Raw genomic sequence first — 21,399 nt, 5'->3', positions numbered from 1 at the left:
CCTGTGACGCCGCAGAAAGCAAGCCAATCACTGCCATGCCCTTCTCTAAGATGGTGGGGACCAGGATCTATGTCATCACGCTGCCCACACTCTGCGTACACCTTCATTGGCTGAGAAATGGCGCTTTAAGCGTCATAGGAAACGCGACTTTGGCGCGAAGATCATGTACCGCATGGCCGATCCCACGCTGGGATCGGGTCGGGTTTCATGAAACCCGACTTTGCCAAAAGTCGGCGACTTATGAAAATGCCGATCCGTTTCGCTCAACCCTAGTCAGCACCATAATTAATATCACAGTGGGGCTGAGCTGGTTAATAACATTTTTTTCTTAATCTTTGCAGTTACAGTGCAACGAGTCAATATTTTGAGATTTGTTTCTCAGTCTTGACAATGGACTTGGAATCTTCAGAAAGAACTGAGTTCATCTATCAGTCCTACTTCTGCCAAATGTTTCTTAGTCTTGGCAATGTACTTGGATTCTAGTCAAAGAACTAAGTTGACTTATGTGGCTAATGAGTAACTTGATATCAAAACCTTAACTATATTGCTCATGAGGGAATTCATCTATAAGAAGTGCTAACACACCTAGTGTTACATTTAATTCCAAAAACCTTTGTCAAAATGGATTTCATTGGAGCAACAACTCTGTTACTAATAGGTTGTGTGATCTTCATTCTTCTAAACATAACACAATCCAGAATAGCCAAGGGAAAAGGAAAATTGCCACCAGGACCTACACCATTGCCCATCCTGGGAAATGTTCTTCAATTCAATAACAAACAAGCATTTAAGTCAATATATAAGGTGAGTCTATTTAGTTCCAGACAGACTATGATATCAACAATGAACGGTGAGTTAATCTAGAATCCAAGAATTGGGAAATTAAAGGTTAGTAGATTTACAAATATTTACACAGGCAAAAAAATGACAGGTCTATCAAGTTCAACATCTTTGGATCAATTATGAATCATTAATTGATAGATTAATTATGACCCCCCCCAGTACCATTTAGTATAAGAAAAAATATCTTGCCCTTAAATGCTGATCTACCATCCAATTTTTTGGGGTAGATCATTTTTTGTTTTACTACTTTAAATGTAAAGACCGTTTCTAATATTAATATTTAAATTGCCATTCAACATATAGAGTGCCCCCTACTCCTTTGTAAAGTTGTTATAAAGAGTGAATCATTGTCTGGTTTTTCTTTGGTGACATATTTACCTAAAGTATACTACTTATAGTGAGGAGCGAGCGTGCTCGTCACTACTCATTACTCGATCGAGTAATTTTTGAATGTTCAAGCTTGAGCTCGAGTTCCCGTCCTGCATGTTTGATGCTTTTTAGACAGCTAGTGAGCATGTGGTGATAGCCTGCCAGTCACTGAAGCCGTAGCCATCATGGTTTTGGCATTACTGTGATTGGCTCAGCACACTATACCCAGGCAGAGCAGGCTGAGGTGATAATGAGAGAGGGACAGAATTGTAGCTGCGTATTAGCCAGGGAATCAACCACATTTATATTTCTGTGAAGTACAACAACAGCCTTTCTTAGGGCTAATTATAATAAACAGTACTATGGCTGTTAGCAGCACTTAGGGAGAGATTGTGCTGAAGGGATCGTGTAGGATAGGATAGGATAAATTGAACGTCCTTTATGCTGCAGCCTACGACTCATACCAAAGCCCCTTCTCAGGGTGAATAATATTCTATTTGCTTTTAATCATGCAAATTGTTCTGAGCAGGGAAATATTATACACCATTTTTACTGTGGCAATTGTGCGTCAAGATCATACAGCCAGACTTGGTTGGATCTTAATAAGCATTGCTATATTGATACTGCAGGGTCATATGTCCATTTAAATTTGTAATGCTATAAGTTTTTTGAGCAGTGAAATTTTATATAGCATTTATCGTGCTACAGTTGGGTTTCAAAACCCCAGAAAAAATGATTTTTTTTAAAAATCTCTTTGCTATATTCATACTGCAGTCTCATACCTCCATCTCAATTGGACAAAATTTGCTGGCATTGCAATACTGTAATTTTTCCCAGCAGAGACATTTTATACAGCATTTATCATGCTAGAGTTGGGCCATGAAAACCCCACCAAAAGAATTTTTGTTAAAAAAATCACATTGCTATGTTGATACTGAAGTGGGCACATTTTGCTAGCATTGTAATACTGCAATTTTTTGGAGCAGGGAAATTTTATTCTGTATTTACCGTATAAAACTCTGGCCTCAAAAGCCACAAAAAATAAATTGTTTGCTAAAAAAAGCACATTGCTATATTTATACTGCAGTCTTATACATCCATCTGTAGTGGGCAAATTTTTCTGACATTGTAATGTTGTCTGCAAAGTTTTCTCAACAGGTATATATCATACGTAATTAAAAATGGGCAAGTCATGTGGTAAGGTACCGGGAAGTGGATGTGATGCTAATGATGAGCGCAGAGGCCAAAGCCGTGGTCAAGGTGAAACTTTGCCTGCTGTCAAGAGGGTCATGAGTAGATCGCATTTAGCAATGCTCAAATATTTGAGCAGCCACGATCACAAGAAAGGAAAGCGATGGATAGAAAATGCAGTTACTGTTGCAAGAGCTGGATGATGATGAGACACAATTGCCAGCTATTGCTGTTATGTCAGCAAGTCATGAGGAGAACCAGGGTGCAGATGTAGAAGACAAGGTGGTGGACGATGAACTCAGTGACACAACCTGGGAAGGTGACATGCAAAGCAAGGACAGTAGCGCATAAAAGAAGTGATCTGCAGCACCACAACAGGCACGAAGAGGCAGTGGGGTGGCCAGAGACAAAAAGAGGGCAATGGATCCCCAGAGCACTAACATGGGTGAAGTTACCAAGTCAAGGGATAAGTGCTCATAAGTCTGGCACTTTTTTAAGGACAGCCAAATTAACCCAAAAAATAGAAATTTGCAGCATCTGCTATGCCAGCATCAGTAGAGGCAGCACAAGTACCAGCCTGACCACCACAAGAATGCTCAGGCACATTCAAGAAATGCACCCAACTACTTGGGCAGAATGCCAGGGTCCAGAAACAATGTCTGCGGGTGACATCACTGCTTCTAACCCTGTTCTTCGGTCACGCCAATCCCCTGTCCATGGTGTAGGCAAAGATGACTTCCACTATGCAACTGTTGTTGCACATTTGCAATTATTATCAGCAAACATGTCCACAGCCTACAATACTAAACGGACAGATTTCCAGACTGCTTGCCCTGGAAATGTTGCCTTTTAGGCTTGTGGAGATAGAAGCTTTCTGAAACCTCATCACGGTGGTCTTCCCTTGGTACGTGGTACCTAGCTGCCACGATTTCATTATCCGTGCCTTCAAACAATGCAGTTACTGGGAAACTACACCACGAACACCTGGACAAGTGCTTGTGACTAGCTACGCTACATGTCCCTGATGGCACACTGGGTGAACATTGTGGAATCCGGGACCTAGTTGGACGCTGGTACGAAACTCATACTACTGACACAGAGGATTGCGAGCTCTGATTCAATCAGGGTTGCCCTACCTTCTACAGTAGTTCCTGCACCTCCTCCTCAATTTCCATCTCACAAACATCAACATCACTCACAAGCTGGAGGCGCTGCAGCACTGCCTTAGCCAAGCAGCAACAAGGTCTGCTGAAACTAAGCTTTATTGACAAATGGCACACCGCTGAAGATAGTTGAAAGGTCTAACAGACTGTAACAACTCTGCCGGCATCAGTGCATGGCCTCCCATCTCTCACACACAATCTTACTCACTATTTCAGGTCATGTTGTGGTCTCTGTCTGCTGCCGGCTCCATGTTATGTGCCTCTGCTCTCTGCATGCTTCCTGGCTGTGTGCATAGGGGGGCGGCGCCAGAACTCTCTGGTTCTTATGGAATCAGGGTGCACCTTTCTAATGTGTCCCTGACCAATTACTAAGAGGTCTCTAGTATTTATTGCAGCTCCACCCTGTGGAACTTGCCAGTGCAATGTGTTAACTCAGTTAGTGTTTAGCTTCTGAGCTGACAGGTCTTGCTCTGTGTTTTGCCTTCTCTGAAGGCTTTACTCCTTGCCTTGTTCTTGTCTGTCTGCCCTCCAGGAGGCAGAATATCCTGGTCCCTGTGTCCTACTTCTAGCCCTGCTTTGTACTTGTCTGTCTGCCCTCCAGGAGGCAGAATATCCCGGTCCCTGTGTCTTTGTTCCTGTACCTTATCTTGTACCATTACCTTGTCTGAACTCTGTTCTACTTCTGTCTCCCTGCCTCCTTGTCTCTGGCTTCTTTCCCTTCTGTGTCCTGCTTTGCTTTGCTCTTGGCTCTGCACTCAGTATCCTGCTTTGCTTTGCTCTTTGGTCTGCACTCTGTAACTTCACTCTGCACTCTGCGGCTCCGCTCTGCCCTTGTTCTGCGGCACCGCTCCTTGTGGTTCTACTCTGCTCCATACTCTTGTGGCTCTGCCCATGCTCCGTACTCCTGCGGTTCTGCTTCATTCTGGTTCTGCTGCTGCAGAACCCCTTGGTGCTCTACAGCTCTTATCTGCAGCCTTGCATTTTCCTCCTGTGTGAATAAGTCCAAACCTGTTTCTTCAAACTCCATTCCTTCCCATCAGTACCAGTACCTGCACCCGCTGTGTGAACAGGATCCTACCTAATCCATCCACCACACCTGTTCCTTCATACGTCATTCCTTCCTGCTGGTATCTGTACCTGTACCTCCTATGTGAATAGGTGCCTGCCAGCCCTGTGTCTCAGCCGTGCCTGCCAGCCCTGTGTCTCAGCCGTGCCTGCCAGCCCTGTGTCTCAGACGTGCCTGCCAGCCCTGTGTCTCAGCCGTGCCTGCCAGCCCTGTGTCTCAGTCGTGCTTGCCAGCCCTGTGTCTCAGCCGTGCCTACCAGCCCTGTGTCTCAGCCGTGCCTGCCAGCCCTGTGTCTCAAGCTGTGCCTGTCAGCCCTGTGTCTCAGCCTTGCCTGCCAGCCCTGTGTCTCTGCCATGCCTGCCAGCCGCCTAGTCATGGGTGTTCCTGTTCTCCAAGTGGGATCAGCAGCCACAGCCAGACACCACCCTGGAGTAGCACCTGGCAGCTGCCTGCCACACAATCCTGAACCCACCATCAGAGGCTCCAGAGAAGACCAAGGCAGCTGTCCTAGTCACGCCCCTTCCAGGGTAGTCTGGTTTGTGGCACAGTGGGGCATGAGCGTGACACAGACCAGGCTGATTTGTGTCTCTCGCCCCTGAACCTACAACCAGGCATGGTCATGTGTGACAATGGCCATAACCTGGTGGCAGCTCTGAAGCTTAGCAACCTCGCACACATACCATGCCTGGCCCACATGCTAAACTTAGTGGTTTAGTGGTACCAAGATCTTTCTAAGCTACATGTGAAAGTACGCCACGTGTGTGTCCATTTCCACAAGTCAGCAACAGCTGCCGCTGCTGTGGCAGTGCTGCAGCCTTTACACATAAGAGCTGGTGAGTAGGCATGGATGGCTGACATCTGTGCGATTCTCCAAAACTTTAAGGACTCGACAAAGATGGTGAGCAACGATGACACCATAATCAGCATCACCATCGAACAATTAAAGAGAAGGCTTTGCAGGCAGAGCAAGTTGAGATGGTCCTGGATGATGTTACACAGCCCAGCTTTATCTTTTCTTCTCAATGTGGATTGGGTGATAATAAGGGGTAGGAGGAACAGGTGCTGGTTGCCTGCACTACAAATGGTACTACCCACTCCATCTTCATCCTGTCTGTTCACTGTGGATGGTCTGAAGAGGAAAGGGGGCATGATGAGGAGAACAAGGATGACAATATGGATTGTTGTCCTCTTGGTGGGGACAGGGAAGTCTTCGCTGTTGGCCGTCTGTCACACATTTCTGAGTTTGCTGCACTGCCTTACCCATGACTCTCGTATTCTCATTTTGGCCGATGCTAATTACTGGTTGGTCATCCTTTTTGACCCATGCTACAAAGAGAACTTTTCATCTCTTCTTTCCATGGTGGAGAGGTCTAATAAAATGATGCAGTGCCAGAAGGTGCTAGTTGAAGAATTATTAAAAGAAAAAGCCTGGTGGCAGAGGTCACAGTTCATTGGACAATCAAGAAGGGGAGACGAGGGAGACACACACCAGATGCAGCAGAGGCAGGGGAACACTCTGGAAGGTGTTTCCTCACACCCTGCAGCACCTGGGTCCTGATGCGAAGGGTTGTCTGACAAGGAGGAAAAAGTTTTGGAAGATGCTTAAGGAGATCCTTGCTAACTGTACCAGCCTACTGCATGATTCATCTATGACTTGCAACTATTAGGCATCAAAGCTCAACACGTGGAATGAACTGTTTCTCTATGCCATCGAGGTCCTTGCCTGCCCTGCCACTAGCATTTTGTCAGAGGGGTTTTTAGTGTTGCCAGAGATATTTTAACTGATAGTCGCATCCGCCTGTCAACTGAAAATGCTGATAGGCTGACTCTTATCAAAATGAACAATAGCTGGATTGGGCCAGACTTCTGTACACCACAGGATGACAGCAGCGGAACATAAACTAAAGCCCAGTGTTTTTTGTTTCTTTTTTCCGGTTTATACATGCACCCATTTCCACCCAAACATGGGTATATGCTTCGAGATTTCATCTTTTTTGTGTCATCCTCCTCCTTCATGACCATATCAACAGTGTGCTACCTTTGATAGAAATTTTTATGGGGTTTATGATACCCGCATCGACAATATTTAGAGGCCTACCTGTTGTGAATTAGACTTCTTGGCTCCCTCTGGTGGTTATTAGTGATATGACTCTGGGATTTTCTTTCCTCAGTTTGCACCCACCTGGGTCGTTAGTCCAGGGGTGTTGCTATATAAACCTCCTGGATCCTTAGTCCAGTGCCTGGCATCGTTGTAATCAGATCCTTTTTGTTTGCTCCTATCTGCTGGTCCTGGTTCGTGCAAAATTAAGCTAAGTCCTGCTTCTTTGTTTTTTGGGTTATTTGCTTGCTCTCATTTTTGTCCAGCTTGTACTAAATGTGAGTCCTGACCTTGCTGGAAGCTCTAGGGGGCTGGTGTTCTCCCCCCGGGCCGTTAGACGGTTCGGGGGTTCTTGAATATCCAGCGTGGATATTTTTGATAGGGTTTTTGCTGACCATATAAGTTATCTTACTATATTCTGCTATTAGCTAGTGGGCCTCTCTTTGCTAAATACCTAGCTCATTCTTACGTTTGTTTTTTCCTCTTACCTCACAGTTATTATTTGTTGGGGGCTTGTATCCAACTTTTGGGGTCTTTTCTCTGGAGGCAAGAAAGGTCTATCTTTTCCCTTCTAGGGTTAGTTAGTTCTCCGGCTGGCGCGAGATGTCTAGAACCAACGTAGGTACGTTCCCCGGCTGCTGATATTTGTGGTGCTAGGATTAGATATATGGTCAGATCAGTTACCACTGCCCTATGAGCTGGTTTTTGTGTTTGCAGACTTAGAAACTTTTCTGAGACCCTCTGCCATTGGGGTCATAACACCTACCTTGAACATACTTTTATGTATATGTAAACTCCCCGGGGGTAAATGTTCTTAAACCCATGCACTTAGTTAATGGGCCTTGCCAGTCTAGGATACCCACACCTTAAGAATGGGAAAAATGCTTTTCTGTGGACCCATCTTCTAGTTGAAGGAAAAAATGTTTAAACCAAAAAAGCCGATGGGTTCTATTAGTGTATGATCCAGTGCCTTTTTGTGGGCTGTCGGATGGTCATCACATAGGGAATTCTCACACTGCATACAGGATACAGCCAGGACAGGACAGCTTGTACAGTAAGTACAGAAGGGGGGGATAAGAAAAAGATATGGAGTAGAATAGGCTAGAGATAGTTGAGAAGGGGGTATATTAGAAGGAGAAATTGGGTGATAGCAAGGGGGTTTGGGAGGAGAAAGTGGGGGAAAGACCTGGTCTCTCGTTCAACACATCTTGTTTCTGTAATTATTACTACTAGTCATGGTCTAAATTTTCAGATTAGGTAGTATTAAAAAACATAAGTCAGTTTGTTTCCGTTAGGCCATTTTATTTAACCAGGCGGTCAGTTCCTCAGTCTCCCTAAATGCAATCCAAGGTGTCCATATATTGTAGATCTTGTCTGAATTTCCAGCGCTTTGACCTATCAATTGCTCCATTCTGAAAATATAATTAAGTTCTGACACAAAATCGGAGCGAGAAGGAAACTTTGTTTGTTTCCAGTAGCAGGGAATTAGATTTCGTGCGGCTGTTAAGAAATGTCTAAATAAGCCATTTTTAAATTTGGAGATGGGAATGTCACATAAAGATAGTAAGGCTAATTCCAATGTGGGCAAAATTTCATAGAGAGACAATTTATTATATAGGTCGAAAACAGCCGACCAGAAGTTTTTAATAGGCGGACATGACCACCATATATGTGATTATGTGCCCTTTTCCTTCCAACACTTCCAACATATGTCTGGCGTTGTGGGGAACATATGGTGAACAGCGGATGGCATCTATACCACTGAGTCAGCAGTTTGCAACTTCTTTCCTGGTATGTCGAGCATAATGAGGATCTGCAAGTGAAAAGGAGAATCCTGGATCGTCAACGGTTTATTAGGTTCGCTTTCCCACTAAGAAAAGAATAAAGTAGGATCATGCGAAGTAATTTGATTTTCTTGAAACATCTTATACAGTAGAGAAATTGTGTGATCTAAAGGGCTCTCCGATCGATTCATGTTTTTTATGGTAATCTGTACTCTGAAATTTATGCAAGCTGCCAGTTCTATATTCTACAATAATACCGCTCTTATCTGCAACTCGTGTATGTTGAGGTGTGGCAGTAGGTATAGCATAACACAGACATCTAGTCAGACTTTATGCTAGTGGAACTGGAGTTACCACTTCTAAACTCTCCAGTGCTTTGTTTTAATCTATTTCTGGGTTCTTCTTGATGTATGTTTGGGATCATTGTCCTGCTGGAAGACCCATGACCTACTACAATGCAAACCTAGCTGCAATGTAAAAATTGTGACTTTCTATGTGTCTGATTATGTCTCACACCACATGATCAGATAAGGTATTGCAATGATAAAATTACATTTTCTGTTGAATGTTTTTTTCACCATTGAAAGCAATGCTAAAGTGCAAGGACACTGTGTGTGAACACAGGTTTGGAGAAGCATTTAAAAAAAAAGCAACAAAGATCAGCTCACCTCCTCTCTGTCCCAGCGCGCAGATCATGCAGTGCTGCAAGTAGTATGAAGGTGAAGCAGTAGTCCAGCGTGGGTGATATCCATAAAAAATAACTTTTATTCCATTTCATTAAAAGCACATGAGTCCAAAATCCATCTTTATATCCAGAGACACAAAAATGGGTAATTCATACCAGTGACAGTCATCGGCTTAAAGTGCATTTAAAATCATACGTGTTTCAACGGTCATGCCACCTTAGTCATTGTGATAGGCAGCAATGACCGTTGAAACGCGTATGATTTTAACCTCTTTCTGACCTCGGATGGGATAGTACATCCAAGGTCAGATACCGCGCTTTGATGCAGGGCTCCGGCGGTGAGCCCGCATCAAAGCTGGGACATGTCAGCTGTTTGTCAGCTGTTTTAAACAGCTGATGTGTGCCCGCAATAGCGGCGGGTGAAATCGCGATTCACCCACCGCTATTAACTAGTTAAATGCCGCTGTCAAACGCAGACAGCGGCATTTAACTACCACTTCCGGCCGCGCGTCAGCGATGCTTCTGTATTGTAACCATAGAGGTCCTTGAGACCTCTAAGGTTACTGATCCCCGGTACCTGTGAGCGCCACCCTGTGGACGGCGCTCATAGCATACCTGCATTTCTGCTGCATAGCAGCGATTTGATGATTGCTGCTATGTAGCGGAGTCGATCCAGTTGTGCCAGCTTCTAGCCTCCCATGGAGGCTATTGAAGCATGGCGAAAGTTAAAAAAAAAGTAAAAAAAAAAAGTGAAAAAAATAAAAAAATATAAAAGGTTAAATCACCCCCCTTTCGCCCCATTCAAAATAAAACAATTAAAAAAAAATCAAACCTACACATATTTGGCATTGGTTCAAAATCACCCGATCTATCAACAAAAAAAGGATTAACCTGATCGCTAAACGGCGTAGCGAGAAAAAAATTCGAAACGCCAGAATTACATTTTTTTGGTCGCCTCGATATTGCATTAAAATGCAATAACGGGCGATCAAAAGAACGTATCTGCACAAACATGGTATCATTAAAAACATCAGCTTAGCATGCAAAAAATAAGCCCTCACTCGACCCCAGATCACGAAAAATGGAGACGCTACGGGTATCGGAAAATGGCACAATTTTTTTTTTTTTTTTTTAAGCAAAGTTTGGAATTTTTTTCACCACTTCGATAAAAGATAACCTAGACATGTTCAGCATCTATAAACTCATAATGACTTGGAAAATCAAAATGGCTGGTCAGTTTTAGCATTTAGTGAACCTAGCAAAAAAGCCAATCAAAAAACAAGTGTGGGATTGCACTTTTTTTTGCAATTTCACCGCACTTGGAATTTTTTTACCGTTTTCTAGTACACGACATGCTAAAACCAATGATGTCGTTCAAAAGTACAACTTGTTTCGCAAAAAATAAGCCCTCACATGGCCATATTGACGGAAAAATAAAAAAGTTATGGCACTGAGAAGGAGGGGAGTGAAAAATGAACACGGAAAAACGGAAAATCCCAAGGTCATGAAGGGGTTATATGTACTTTAAGCCTGTGACTGTCGCTGTTATGAATTACCCGTTTTTATGTCTCTGTATGTAAAGATGGATTTTGGATTTATGAGCATTTTTTTCTCTTATTTATATTGCTTTATATGCAAGTCATTATCCTGTAAATAATGTTTCTTAAATTTTTTTCAAGTCAAATCCATTTTAAGTGCGGCTTTGTATGTTTTATTGTCAGTCCGTAAAAGTGGCAAAATAATCTGACAACATTGTCTCAGCACTGACCTGCTATTCAAAGAGGTCTTCCCCATGCTGTTCCCATGACATTTCAGCACCGTTTCCATTGTTTTCAGCAATTTTTAGACCCCCTCCCAGACCTCCAGTGGGGCCGCTGGAAAAATTTCACATTGACTTTCATTATATTCGTTACTTGGTGCGAGAACCTGAGCATTATGATCTGCTCGACTAGAGTAACGAGTACCCAAGCTTTTTAGTGTGCGCTCATCACTAAAAATTATTCTACAAGCCTTTCATCTGTGGTTGCTTTACTTTATGCTGCTGTAAGTAAATGTTTGGTTCAGTGGAGGAAATGTGAAAACAAGCTCTGTGGGTAATATTTTTAATAAGATTCTTTGGGAGCACTCTGCCCCATGGTCAGGGGTTGAAATTGGTATCAGCTTCTGAAGGGGTGCTCTGCCCCATGCTCTGTGGGTGAAATTCAAATTAGCTTCTGTGGTGGGACTGTGCCCCATGGTCTGAGGGTGAAATTGAAATTAGCAACTGTGGGGGTACTGTGCAGCATGGTCTATGGGTGAAATTTTTAATCAGGTTTTGTGGGGTTACTCTGCCCCATGGTAATATTGTGGACAATATAATGTGCGCACTGTGCAATGCTTACTTTCTGCATAATTTCATAGGACTAAGAACCGCTGTACTATAGGTGAGGGGCAGAATAAGTAGAGGAGGTCTAAGATTGTATGGCTGAGAGTGCCTCTAGTTTCTACACTTTGCATTCCACCGTGTCCCGTTAATCATGGCTCCGTTCCGACAAACAAGAAAATAGTAATGGAGTACTATCCCATTATTCCTAGCTGGAGTATAAAGGCATGGTTGCCTGCTTTGTACAATAATTTTTTCAAGGTAAGTGCAGCGCCCCAGAGTCCTGGTTGCTGCAGTAATGTCATTCTTCCACCAGGGGGAGTGATATTACGTCTGAAGGTAATAAAGGAGTCCATCTTTCCAGGTATCACAGCATCACACGACACTTCACACTCCAACCCACCAGAGGGAGCCATGCTCCTATCTAGTAGGGCACTCCTCACAGAAGGGTAAAACTGGTGGTTTGGATACAAAGTTAGAGAGACGCTGGCTGGGCTTTGCCCAGGCAACACCTGTCAGGCAGACAGGGGGAAAGGAGGAACATCTGAGCTGCAGACAGAGGGTCCTTGTCAGGGGTGGGATCCTGACAGAGGAGTAGCGAGACAGAAAGACACAGAGCTGCGCCTTCCCCACGTGCGGCAGCATCCTAAGAAAGGACACAAAGAGAATTGTATTGTAGAAGGTGAGAAACGAAGTCACAGCACAAGGAGAAAACACCGGGAGGAGTTCTGCCCCGAGACAGGCAGCCTCCTTCTGAGGCGCGTAGCCGGTGGCCGGAACACCGAGGAAGTAATTGTCTCTAAGCATTACTTCAGAGACCGGCAGGACAGTCAATCCAAAGTTGGCTGCCCGACCTTAATACCTAAGAAGACACGGTGGCAAATTGTGGGGGTCGGGGCATCTCTAGGGTCCCTATAAACAAGCCTCAGGCCATTCCAGTCATATGGGTTTGTCCTATCCATACCATCTGGGGGACAGAGAGAAAGAACAACAGAAACATCCACGAAAGTTGTGAGGGCTATCCCGTGGTGCTCAGCAGGGAAGTACTACAACACACAGGCGCTAGTAGGAAGGCTACTGATTTCCACCTGGATAAGGGGACTCTGGATTTGCCTTCGGACCGACTGGACTCTGCCTACCCTGTGGTCTGCACCCTGGACTGTGGAAGTTGAAGCTTCCAGTAAAAGGTAAAGAGACCGCAACCTTGTGTCCTCGTTATTCCCTGCGCCTCACATCGTCCACCATTACCATCCACACTTCTGGGAAGCCCTGGGGACATACTTCACCTGTGGGAAGGTATATCATCTAGCTGCCACTCCATCACCCCAGCGGACCCCTAAGCAGTGTCGGTCATCCGGACCGAATACCACAGGTGGCGTCACGAACACCGTACAAACGACACCTTTAATTGGGCGCCCCTCAGAAGGGCCACGGACCAGGTCGGGCCACCGTGACATTCCCCGCAGAACCGAAGGACCCGGTACCAAGTACCCCATTGCCCTTAACGTGGGGGCGATCCATAAGCACTTCGGGCCCCCGGTACCCTTAGGCAATAGTATTGAGGAGGTGTCCTAAGGTAAAAAGGCTGGGACTGCAGGTTGCAAGCCTCATGGCGGACAGCCAGCTCAATCCAAAATAATACTACCAGGGTTTCATCGGCGACTGCTGAAATGTATGCCACTGGAGCTGAAATTTTGGATCTGTGGGGGAAATGTAAAAACATGCTCTGGGTGACATTCTTAATCAGCTTCTGTTGAGGTACTGTGCCCCATGATCGGTGGATGACATTTTAAATCAGACTTTGTGGGACTACTGTGCCTCATGCTCTGTGGGTGAAATTGTTTATAAGGTTCTGTGGGGCTATTGTGAGCCATGCTCTGTGGGTGAAATTTTTATTGGACAGGTGGTAGCAAGCCTCAGTCTCTGTGGTGACATGGTTAAAATGTTTGTTATTCATTTACTTCCTATTTTACCATGATTGCTATGGTGACAGAACCCCTTTAAGTAATTTCTCTATCCATGTTTGTTTGCAGGGCAATTGTTTTGCTGTTATCCACATTTTGCTTAATTTTGCAGCCCTCCAGTCCTTACTCTGATCATTTTACATACCTGAAGTTCAAGTCCCCATTGACTTATATGGGTTTCGGGGTCCTGGGTCAAGTTCGCCTCAAGTTCTTGTCCCAAACCGGACTTCTAGAAAACATTCTGACCAAACACTTACATCCACGGGTCCACTCATTCCTATACATAATTCAGCAAACAGAAAATTTACAAGTTAACTGGAGGTACTGATTTTTTCTCCCCATCCTGACTCTTTAATTTTAGTTATGTAGTTTTATTCATGTAGTATATAATTCAGAAATGTGGGATGTGGGTATAATATCCAAATTATGTTGACCTGTTTGGCTTGTTTCCTCCACTAGCTGAGTGATAAGTATGGACCAGTATATACGCTCCACATTGGAATGGATCCGGTTGTGGTACTGTGCAGTCCTGATGCAGTGAAGGAGGCTCTCATTGACAATGCAGAGGATTTTGGTGCTAGGGGACACATTCCACTGCTGGACAGGATAACTTCTGGAGGCCAAGGTAAGGAGCAACAATAGATTTTGTTTCTAAGTCATTGTACAATTAAAACTACAATGATTTACAACTTCATAATACAGGAACATGACACTTAATTGCAGCTTATCCAGGATGGCACATTTATGGCAAGAAGGGTAGCTGTGTCTGTCAGCACAGTATCAAGAGCATGGAGCAGATACTGTACCATGAGACAGGCCAGTACACCAGGAGACGTGGAGAGGAAAGTAGGAGGGCAACAACCCAGAAGTAGGACCTCTACTTCCTCCTTTGTGCAAAGAGGAGAAGTGCTAGAGCCCTGCAAAATGACCTCCAGCAAGCCACTAACATCCATGTGTCTGCTCAAACTGTCAGAAACAGACACCATGAGGGTGGTGTGAGGCCCCGACATCTACAAGGGGGTGTTGTGCTTACAGCCCAGCACTGTTCAGGGCAATTGACATTTGCCAGAGAACATCAAGATTGGCAGATTCGACATTGGCGCCCTGTGCGCTTCACGGATGAGAGCAGGTTCACAATGAGCCTATGTGACAGATGTGACACAGTCTGGAGACGCTGTGGAGAACATTCTCCTGCCTGCATCATCCGCCAGAATGACAGGCAGTGGGTCAGAAATGGTGTGGGTAGGCACAGCCCTTCATGTGCTAGCCAGAGGTACCCTGACTGCCATTAGGTACCGGGATGAGATCCTCAGACCCACTGTGACACCACATGCAGGTGCACTGGGCTCTGGGTTCCGTCTGATGCATGACAATCCTAGGCCTCATATGGCTGAAGTGTGTCAGCAGTTCCTGCATGATGAAGGTATTGATTCTTTGCACTGACCTGACCGTTCTCCAAACCTGAATCCAACTGAGCACATCTGGGACATCATGTCTCGTTCCATCCACCAACACCACATTGCACCATAGACTGTCCAGGAGTGGACTGATGCTTTAACCCAGGTCTGGTAGGAGATCCCTCAGAAGACCATCCGACTCCTCATTGGGAGCATGCCCAGGCATTGTAGCGAGATCATTCAGGCATGTGGAGGCCACACACTACTGAGAATCTTGTCCTTGTCTTGAGGCATTTTCACTGAAGTTGTTCTCAATGCATTCCACTATGTAATGAATAAACATTTACAACTGGAATATTTCATTCAGTAATATCTAGGATGTGGTACTGAAGTGTTCCCTTTATTTTTTTACCAGTGTATATACTGTACTTTTAAACTATAAATTTAATTAGGTAATTCCATCTCCTAAGATCCTATCCCAATATTTAGTAGGTGTAATAATAATAATAGTAATATTAGAAAATACCTCCAATTAGAAATGTAGTATAGTTCTCCTGATTCGCTATGTCGCTTACCTCATATGCAGATCATTGCAGTAGCTTAGATATCCGTGATTATGACCAATAACAGCTAACCATCACTATAAGAGGGGTCATGATGAATACCAAAGCTACTGCACTGCCCCGCATATAGGGTAAGCGACACAGATAATCAGAAGAACTGTGCAGCATTTCTAATTGGAGATATTTGTTAATATTTTATTATTACAATTAAAACATATTGGGATAGAATCTTGGAGATCAGAATATCCCCTTAACCACTTCCCAACGTTTGCAGTACATGTATGTCATGATTGGGAATATATATACAGTATATATATATATATGTTAGGACTGGCGGAATGCACCAAATAATAGTAATAGAGAATATGAGGTGCGTTCGCAGTCCGGGGTCCACCGTGCAGAGATGACACCTGCAGCTCAGTAATGGCGGATGGATGCTTGCTCACACGTGGGTTAGACCTCACCCAGTGTGAATAGAAGCAAACTCTGTTGCTTCACAGAGTCTCCACAAATACGCTGCGCCCTGTTAGCAGTCACAGGGTGCAGCTGAAAGACACTAGTGGGATTCCTATGAATCACCCCCACTAAACTGGTGGTTGAACTCGCTCTGACCCTCGGTGGCTTTTGAGCTCGTGCTTGAGGAAGCCCTGAGTCAGATGCTGAGTCCAAGTGGGAATTCCCATCCTACACTGACAGGCTGTCAGGAAAGTGCACTGATTGCGCACGGTACCGTATAAGCGGGCACTGCAAAGGCACTGTAACGTATGCATGGTGTGCAGATGGCACTGTCGGGCGCTAGATAGCTTCCACCATTCGCGAGCAGTCAACAACACTAGGAAGGGGGATGATTAAAGAGTGACTTTCACACATCTACACACACACGTTTTCAAGTATACACTAGCGCATGGCCGAGCGGCCATGCAAACCTTTTATAGAAATGCAGTGCCCCAGAGTCCTGGTCGTTGCAGTACTGTTGCTCCGCCACTAAGGGGAGTGATGGTACGTCTGATGGCACTTAAGTAGTTCACCTGACCAGGTATCACAGTCACACTTTACACTTCACATTCTGGCTACCAGGGGGAGCAAAGGGTTCTATGTATTAGGCCACTCCTCACAATCTGGTAAAACTGGGGGTTAGATAGGAAGTTAGTCAGAAGCTGACTGGGTTGGAACCAGGCAACATCCTGTGGCAGAGGGTGTTGCAGGGGAAGATTCAGGGGGGTCTCTGTCAGGGGTGGGATCCTGACAGTGGCCTAGCGAACAGAACAGAACGTTACGGAGCCGCGCCTGCACTCGAATGCGGTGGCATCCCAAGAAAGGAAAAGAAGTGAGGTTTACAGTGGAGAAGTGAGAAACGATATCGCAGCAAAAGGGAGATAAAGCCAGTAGGAGTCGTGGCATAAGATCGAGGCAACATCCTACTGAGGCGCGTAGCCGGTGGCTGGAATACCGAGGAAGTATTAGGCTCCAAGCAATACTTCAAACAGCGGCCGGACAGTTAATTTTAGGTTGGCTGTCTCACCTAAATCACCTAAGCAGACATAGGGGGCAATTGTGGGAGAGGGGTGACGCTAGGGTCCCGGAAAAACTCCAGGCCTTCCCGTCATATGGGTGCGTCCCATCCATATCATCTGGGGATGGAGAAGAACATCAGAATAAATACAAGTTGTGAGAGAAGAACATCAGAAACAGACACAACAGTTGTGAGGACTATCCTGTGGTGCTCAGCAGGGAGGTACTACAACACACAGGCGCTAGAAGGTAGGCACTGATTTCCACCTGCAAAGGGATCTCTGGATGTGCCTTCGGACCGGCCGGTCTCAGCCAGCCCTGTTAGCAGTACTCTGGATTGAGGATCCTGAAGCCTTCAGTAAAGAGGTAAAGAGACTGCAACCCTGTGTCCTCGTTATTCATCGCGACCTGCACCACGCACCATCATCTCATCTTTCATTGGACGCCCCTTAGCAGGGTCACGGCCCGGGTCTAGCCACCGTGACAACCCCAGGACTGAGACAGATAGGCCCGGTACCAAGTACTCCGCGGCCCTGCGTCTGGGGGCGCTTCAACTTGGCATCACGAACAGGATCTACTTAAGCCTGAAGAATCAGGTCATGTGTGCCTTAGAACTGTGTCTGAATTGGGCTTGAACTGTGATTTATTGCAAAGACTGTGGATTGCCACTTGCCGCCAAAAGTTCCTGCCAAAACCGCCGCCATTGCAGCGTCACGGGGAGCGCAGAGGAAGAAGAAGGGCGTGCCATGGGAGGAGACTATCAAAGCGGCGCCAAAAGTGGCGACCGCCCCCTCCGGCTACAATTGCGAGATAACGACCTGCCCAGAAGCAGAGAAGAACCGCCCCCTGATTTGCAACAGCGGGAACGAGAGGAAGGAGCAGCTATGCCCTCAGAAGATTGAGGGGCAATGTGCATGTGCCACCGAAGATCCCGGAGCAGGGATGGCGACCAGCGAGTCCCAGAGCAATGGCGAAGTGATCCCGGCCTGTCCTCGTCCACCGGAGACGGACCCGAACCCACCGCCGCTGGAGGATCCGGACTTCTCGGAGCTACAGGTGGCGGAGCCGAGCCAGCCTATCCCGAACGCGGAGCCAGCCGCTGTGAAGCCACAGAAGTCGGAGCCGGGTGAGAGGGTCGCATTGGAGGAACCGCGGTCCGGGCTGCAGCCGATTCCAGTGTCCTTGTCAATGGAACAGATCGACATCGGTGGAATCACATCAGACGCAGGTATGGAAAGTGTCCCTGCTCCCCCGACCGATCCTGCTCCCGCGACCGCTCCCCAGCCCGACAATAACCGAGTCTTCACCGCTGAGCTGGTAGTGCTAACCCCAGGCACCATGGAGAAGCTGGTGCCTTCGTTACCAACAACGATGGGGAAACCGCTAAATGTGAGCTCAGAGGGGGTGATCTTCCGGTGGGACACCCCATGGATCGGGCCGGATGGGGCCAGGCAGGAGGGCCTCAGCATTGCTGCGCTCACCTGGGAACAGTATAAGCAATGCTTAATTCTACAATGGCAAAACCAAAAAGAGACAGAACCAAATGACCCACCAAAAGTACAAAGACCAAAGACTGAACACAACAGGAGGAACTCAGTAAGGCAGGGGACTGTACTGGCCTTTCACCCGAAGCAGGGTTGGGGCTCTATACAAGAACCGGGACTGCCGACTGAAATCTTCTTTACCAGCTACAATGTGAAAACCCCGTTCCGCAATAGATGTGACAATCAGCTACCATGTAAAGAGGACCAAGTGACCTACACTCGCCACCGGAGTGTGCAGGGGTGGTGCGCTCGAGACGTCCAACGATGCGAGCCGGCAGTAGCGCTACCTGTTGTCCCGACTACGACTAACCCAGATTTGACCAACGCCACTACTGTCGCCACGGTGTGTATCATCGCCGCTACTGAACTTGCAACCACAGCTGACATTCGAATCCAGACACCGGGTGATCTGACTGCACCTGGGAGACCAACCAATGATACCGATCCTGCATCCGCCGAAGACAGAGGACCGCAGCCTTACCGGTCGGAGAGTGTCCGTCACCAGCTGATGCAGTGTAACCTCCTGTAAAGATAGACCTTGGAACCACAAGTATGTAAATAGTTAACTGTTTCTTTCCCTGCTTTTTGCTGCTAATACCCGACCAGGGTTGTTCTTAAAGGGATCCCTTCGTTTACCCGGGATCCCTATTGCTTTTTATTTTTTGCTTTTGTTTTCCTTTTTGCTTTTGTTCCACAATGTTACAAAGACTGCCGAATCATGGACGGTGAATGGTTCACAAACTGTATTGTAAATAGTTCGCACCTTCTTAAAGGTGCGCCTTACTGGTTTTACAAGAAGGAGAGCTTTGTGAAGAGACTGTTCCTGAGTACAGCATGGAAGCTCTTGCCTTAACTGGACTTGCAGATAGAGAGAGTCTGCATTACCTCAAAGAGACTTGGTTCCCTCTTAAAGGGAACGTTCACTAGTTGCACTTAAAGTATAATGTTGCCTTAAAGAAAGTAGATGGTTTAATAATGTTTTGCCTAGAAGTAATATGTAGTTAGCTAGATAGTTATAGAGAATGTTTAATAATGTTACTAGAGAATGAGGACAGGAAAGTAAACCCGTAGGGGTTAGATAGTGAGTCCTCCTGAGAGCCATAGAGAGATGGCCAATTGGTCCTGTACAAGAAAAGAGGCAGTAGGCCTGGGCAGATAGACAGGCGGTCCTGCATATGAAAAATCAGAGAGTAGAAAGAAAATGTTGCACTTAGAAGAGAAAAATAAAGAAAGAGTTAATTTATATTTTAGAGTTTTATAGTAAGCCTTTAGTGGGTTCAGCTTATTCGCCCTTAAAGGAAAAGTTGAATTATTGTTCAGAATTTGCACTTAGTAGAATACCCAGCTGGGTAATAGAGGTTATTTATAGTATGTTATTTAAAATATTTACCTTGTTTTGTTTGTAACGTTCAAGAGTCCTCACCTCCCATAAAAGGAAGCACTGTTATAATTATTTGTTCATTGCATTTCAAAATTTGTATGTCTTTTGCTGACATGTATTGTTGTTTTCTTCCCAGTCCGGGAGTACTAGATTTAACCTGGGGGGGAGTGCAGCGCCCCAGAGTCCTGGTCGTTGCAGTACTGTTGCTCCGCCACTAAGGGGAGTGATGGTACGTCTGATGGCACTTAAGGAGTTCACCTGACCAGGTATCACAGTCACACTTTACACTTCACATTCTGGCCACCAGGGGGGAGCAAAGGGTTCTATGTATTAGGCCACTCCTCACAATCTGGTAAAACTGGGGGCTGGATAGGAAGTTAGTCAGAAGCTGACTGGGTTGGAACCAGGCAACATCCTGTGGCAGAGGGTGTTGCAGGGGAAGATTCAGGGGGGTCTCTGTCAGGGGTGGGATTCTGACAGTGGCCTAGCGAACAGAACAGAACGTTACGGAGCCGAGCCTGCACTCGAATGCGGTGGCATCCCAAGAAAGGAAAAGAAGCGAGGTTTACAGTGGAGAAGTGAGAAACGAGATCGCAGCAAAAAGGAGATAAAGCCAGTAGGAGTCCTGCCGTAAGATCGAGGCAACATCCTACTGAGGCGCGTAGCCGGTGGCCGGAACGCCGAGGAAGTATTAGGCTTCAAGCAATACTTCAAACAGCGGCAGCAGGACAGTTAATTTTAGGTTGGCTGTCTCACCTAAATCACCTAAGCAGACATAGGGGGCAATTGTGGGAGAGGGGCGACGCTAGGGTCCCGGAAGAACTCCAGGCTTTCCCGTCATACGGGTGCGTCCTATCCATATCATCTGGGGGACGGAGAAGAACATCAGAATAGATACGAGTTGTGAGAGAAGAACTTCAGAAACAGACACAACAGTTGTGAGGACTATCCCGTGGTGCTCAGCAGGGAGGTACTACAACACACAGGCGCTAGAAGGTAGTCACTGATTTCCACCTGCAAAGGGAACTCTGGATGTGCCTTCGGACCGGCCGGTCTCAGACAGCCCTGTTAGCAGTACTCTGGATTGAGGATCCTGAAGCCTTCAGTAAAGAGGTAAAGAGACTGCAACCCTGTGTCCTCGTTATTTATCGCGACCTGCACCACGCACCATCATCTCATTTTTCATTAGACGCCCCTTAGCAGGGTCACGGCCTGGGTCTAGCCACCGTGACAACCCCAGGACTGAGACAGAGAGGCCCGGTACCGAGTACTCCGTGGCCCTGCATCTGGGCGCTACAGAAATAGTGCTACGGGACCTTCCTGATGGTCCAATAGGAGCTGCAACAGGACCTGAGCATGTGACCCCCGACCTCCAATGGGAGGTTATCATGTGGGCATGCTCAGCATGGGAAAAGCAGGACTTCATCCCAGAGAGACCTGCTCGCTGCTGATCAGTGCTGGCTACAAAGGCAGTGCC

General features: G+C 46.2%; 1 protein-coding gene across 1 annotated transcript in view; it reads left to right on the top strand.

Moving 5' to 3' along the window:
• The first annotated feature begins 594 nt into the window (after positions 1–594).
• The window catches only part of LOC143805877 (cytochrome P450 2C5-like), a 49,796-nt gene continuing 28,991 nt past the window's right edge, over positions 595–21,399 (top strand). Inside the window, exons 1-2 of the mRNA XM_077285618.1 lie at positions 595–804; positions 13,985–14,150. Of these exons, the coding sequence (XP_077141733.1) occupies positions 622–804; positions 13,985–14,150 (349 nt within the window). The 5' untranslated portion in view covers positions 595–621. The remainder of the gene's footprint in view (positions 805–13,984; positions 14,151–21,399) is intronic.

This window comes from Ranitomeya variabilis, chromosome 2 (genome assembly GCF_051348905.1).
Source record: "Ranitomeya variabilis isolate aRanVar5 chromosome 2, aRanVar5.hap1, whole genome shotgun sequence".
NCBI lineage: Eukaryota > Metazoa > Chordata > Amphibia > Anura > Dendrobatidae > Ranitomeya > Ranitomeya variabilis.
The sequence above is the reverse complement of the archived record's forward strand: the minus strand, read 5'-3'. Positions and strand labels throughout refer to the sequence as shown.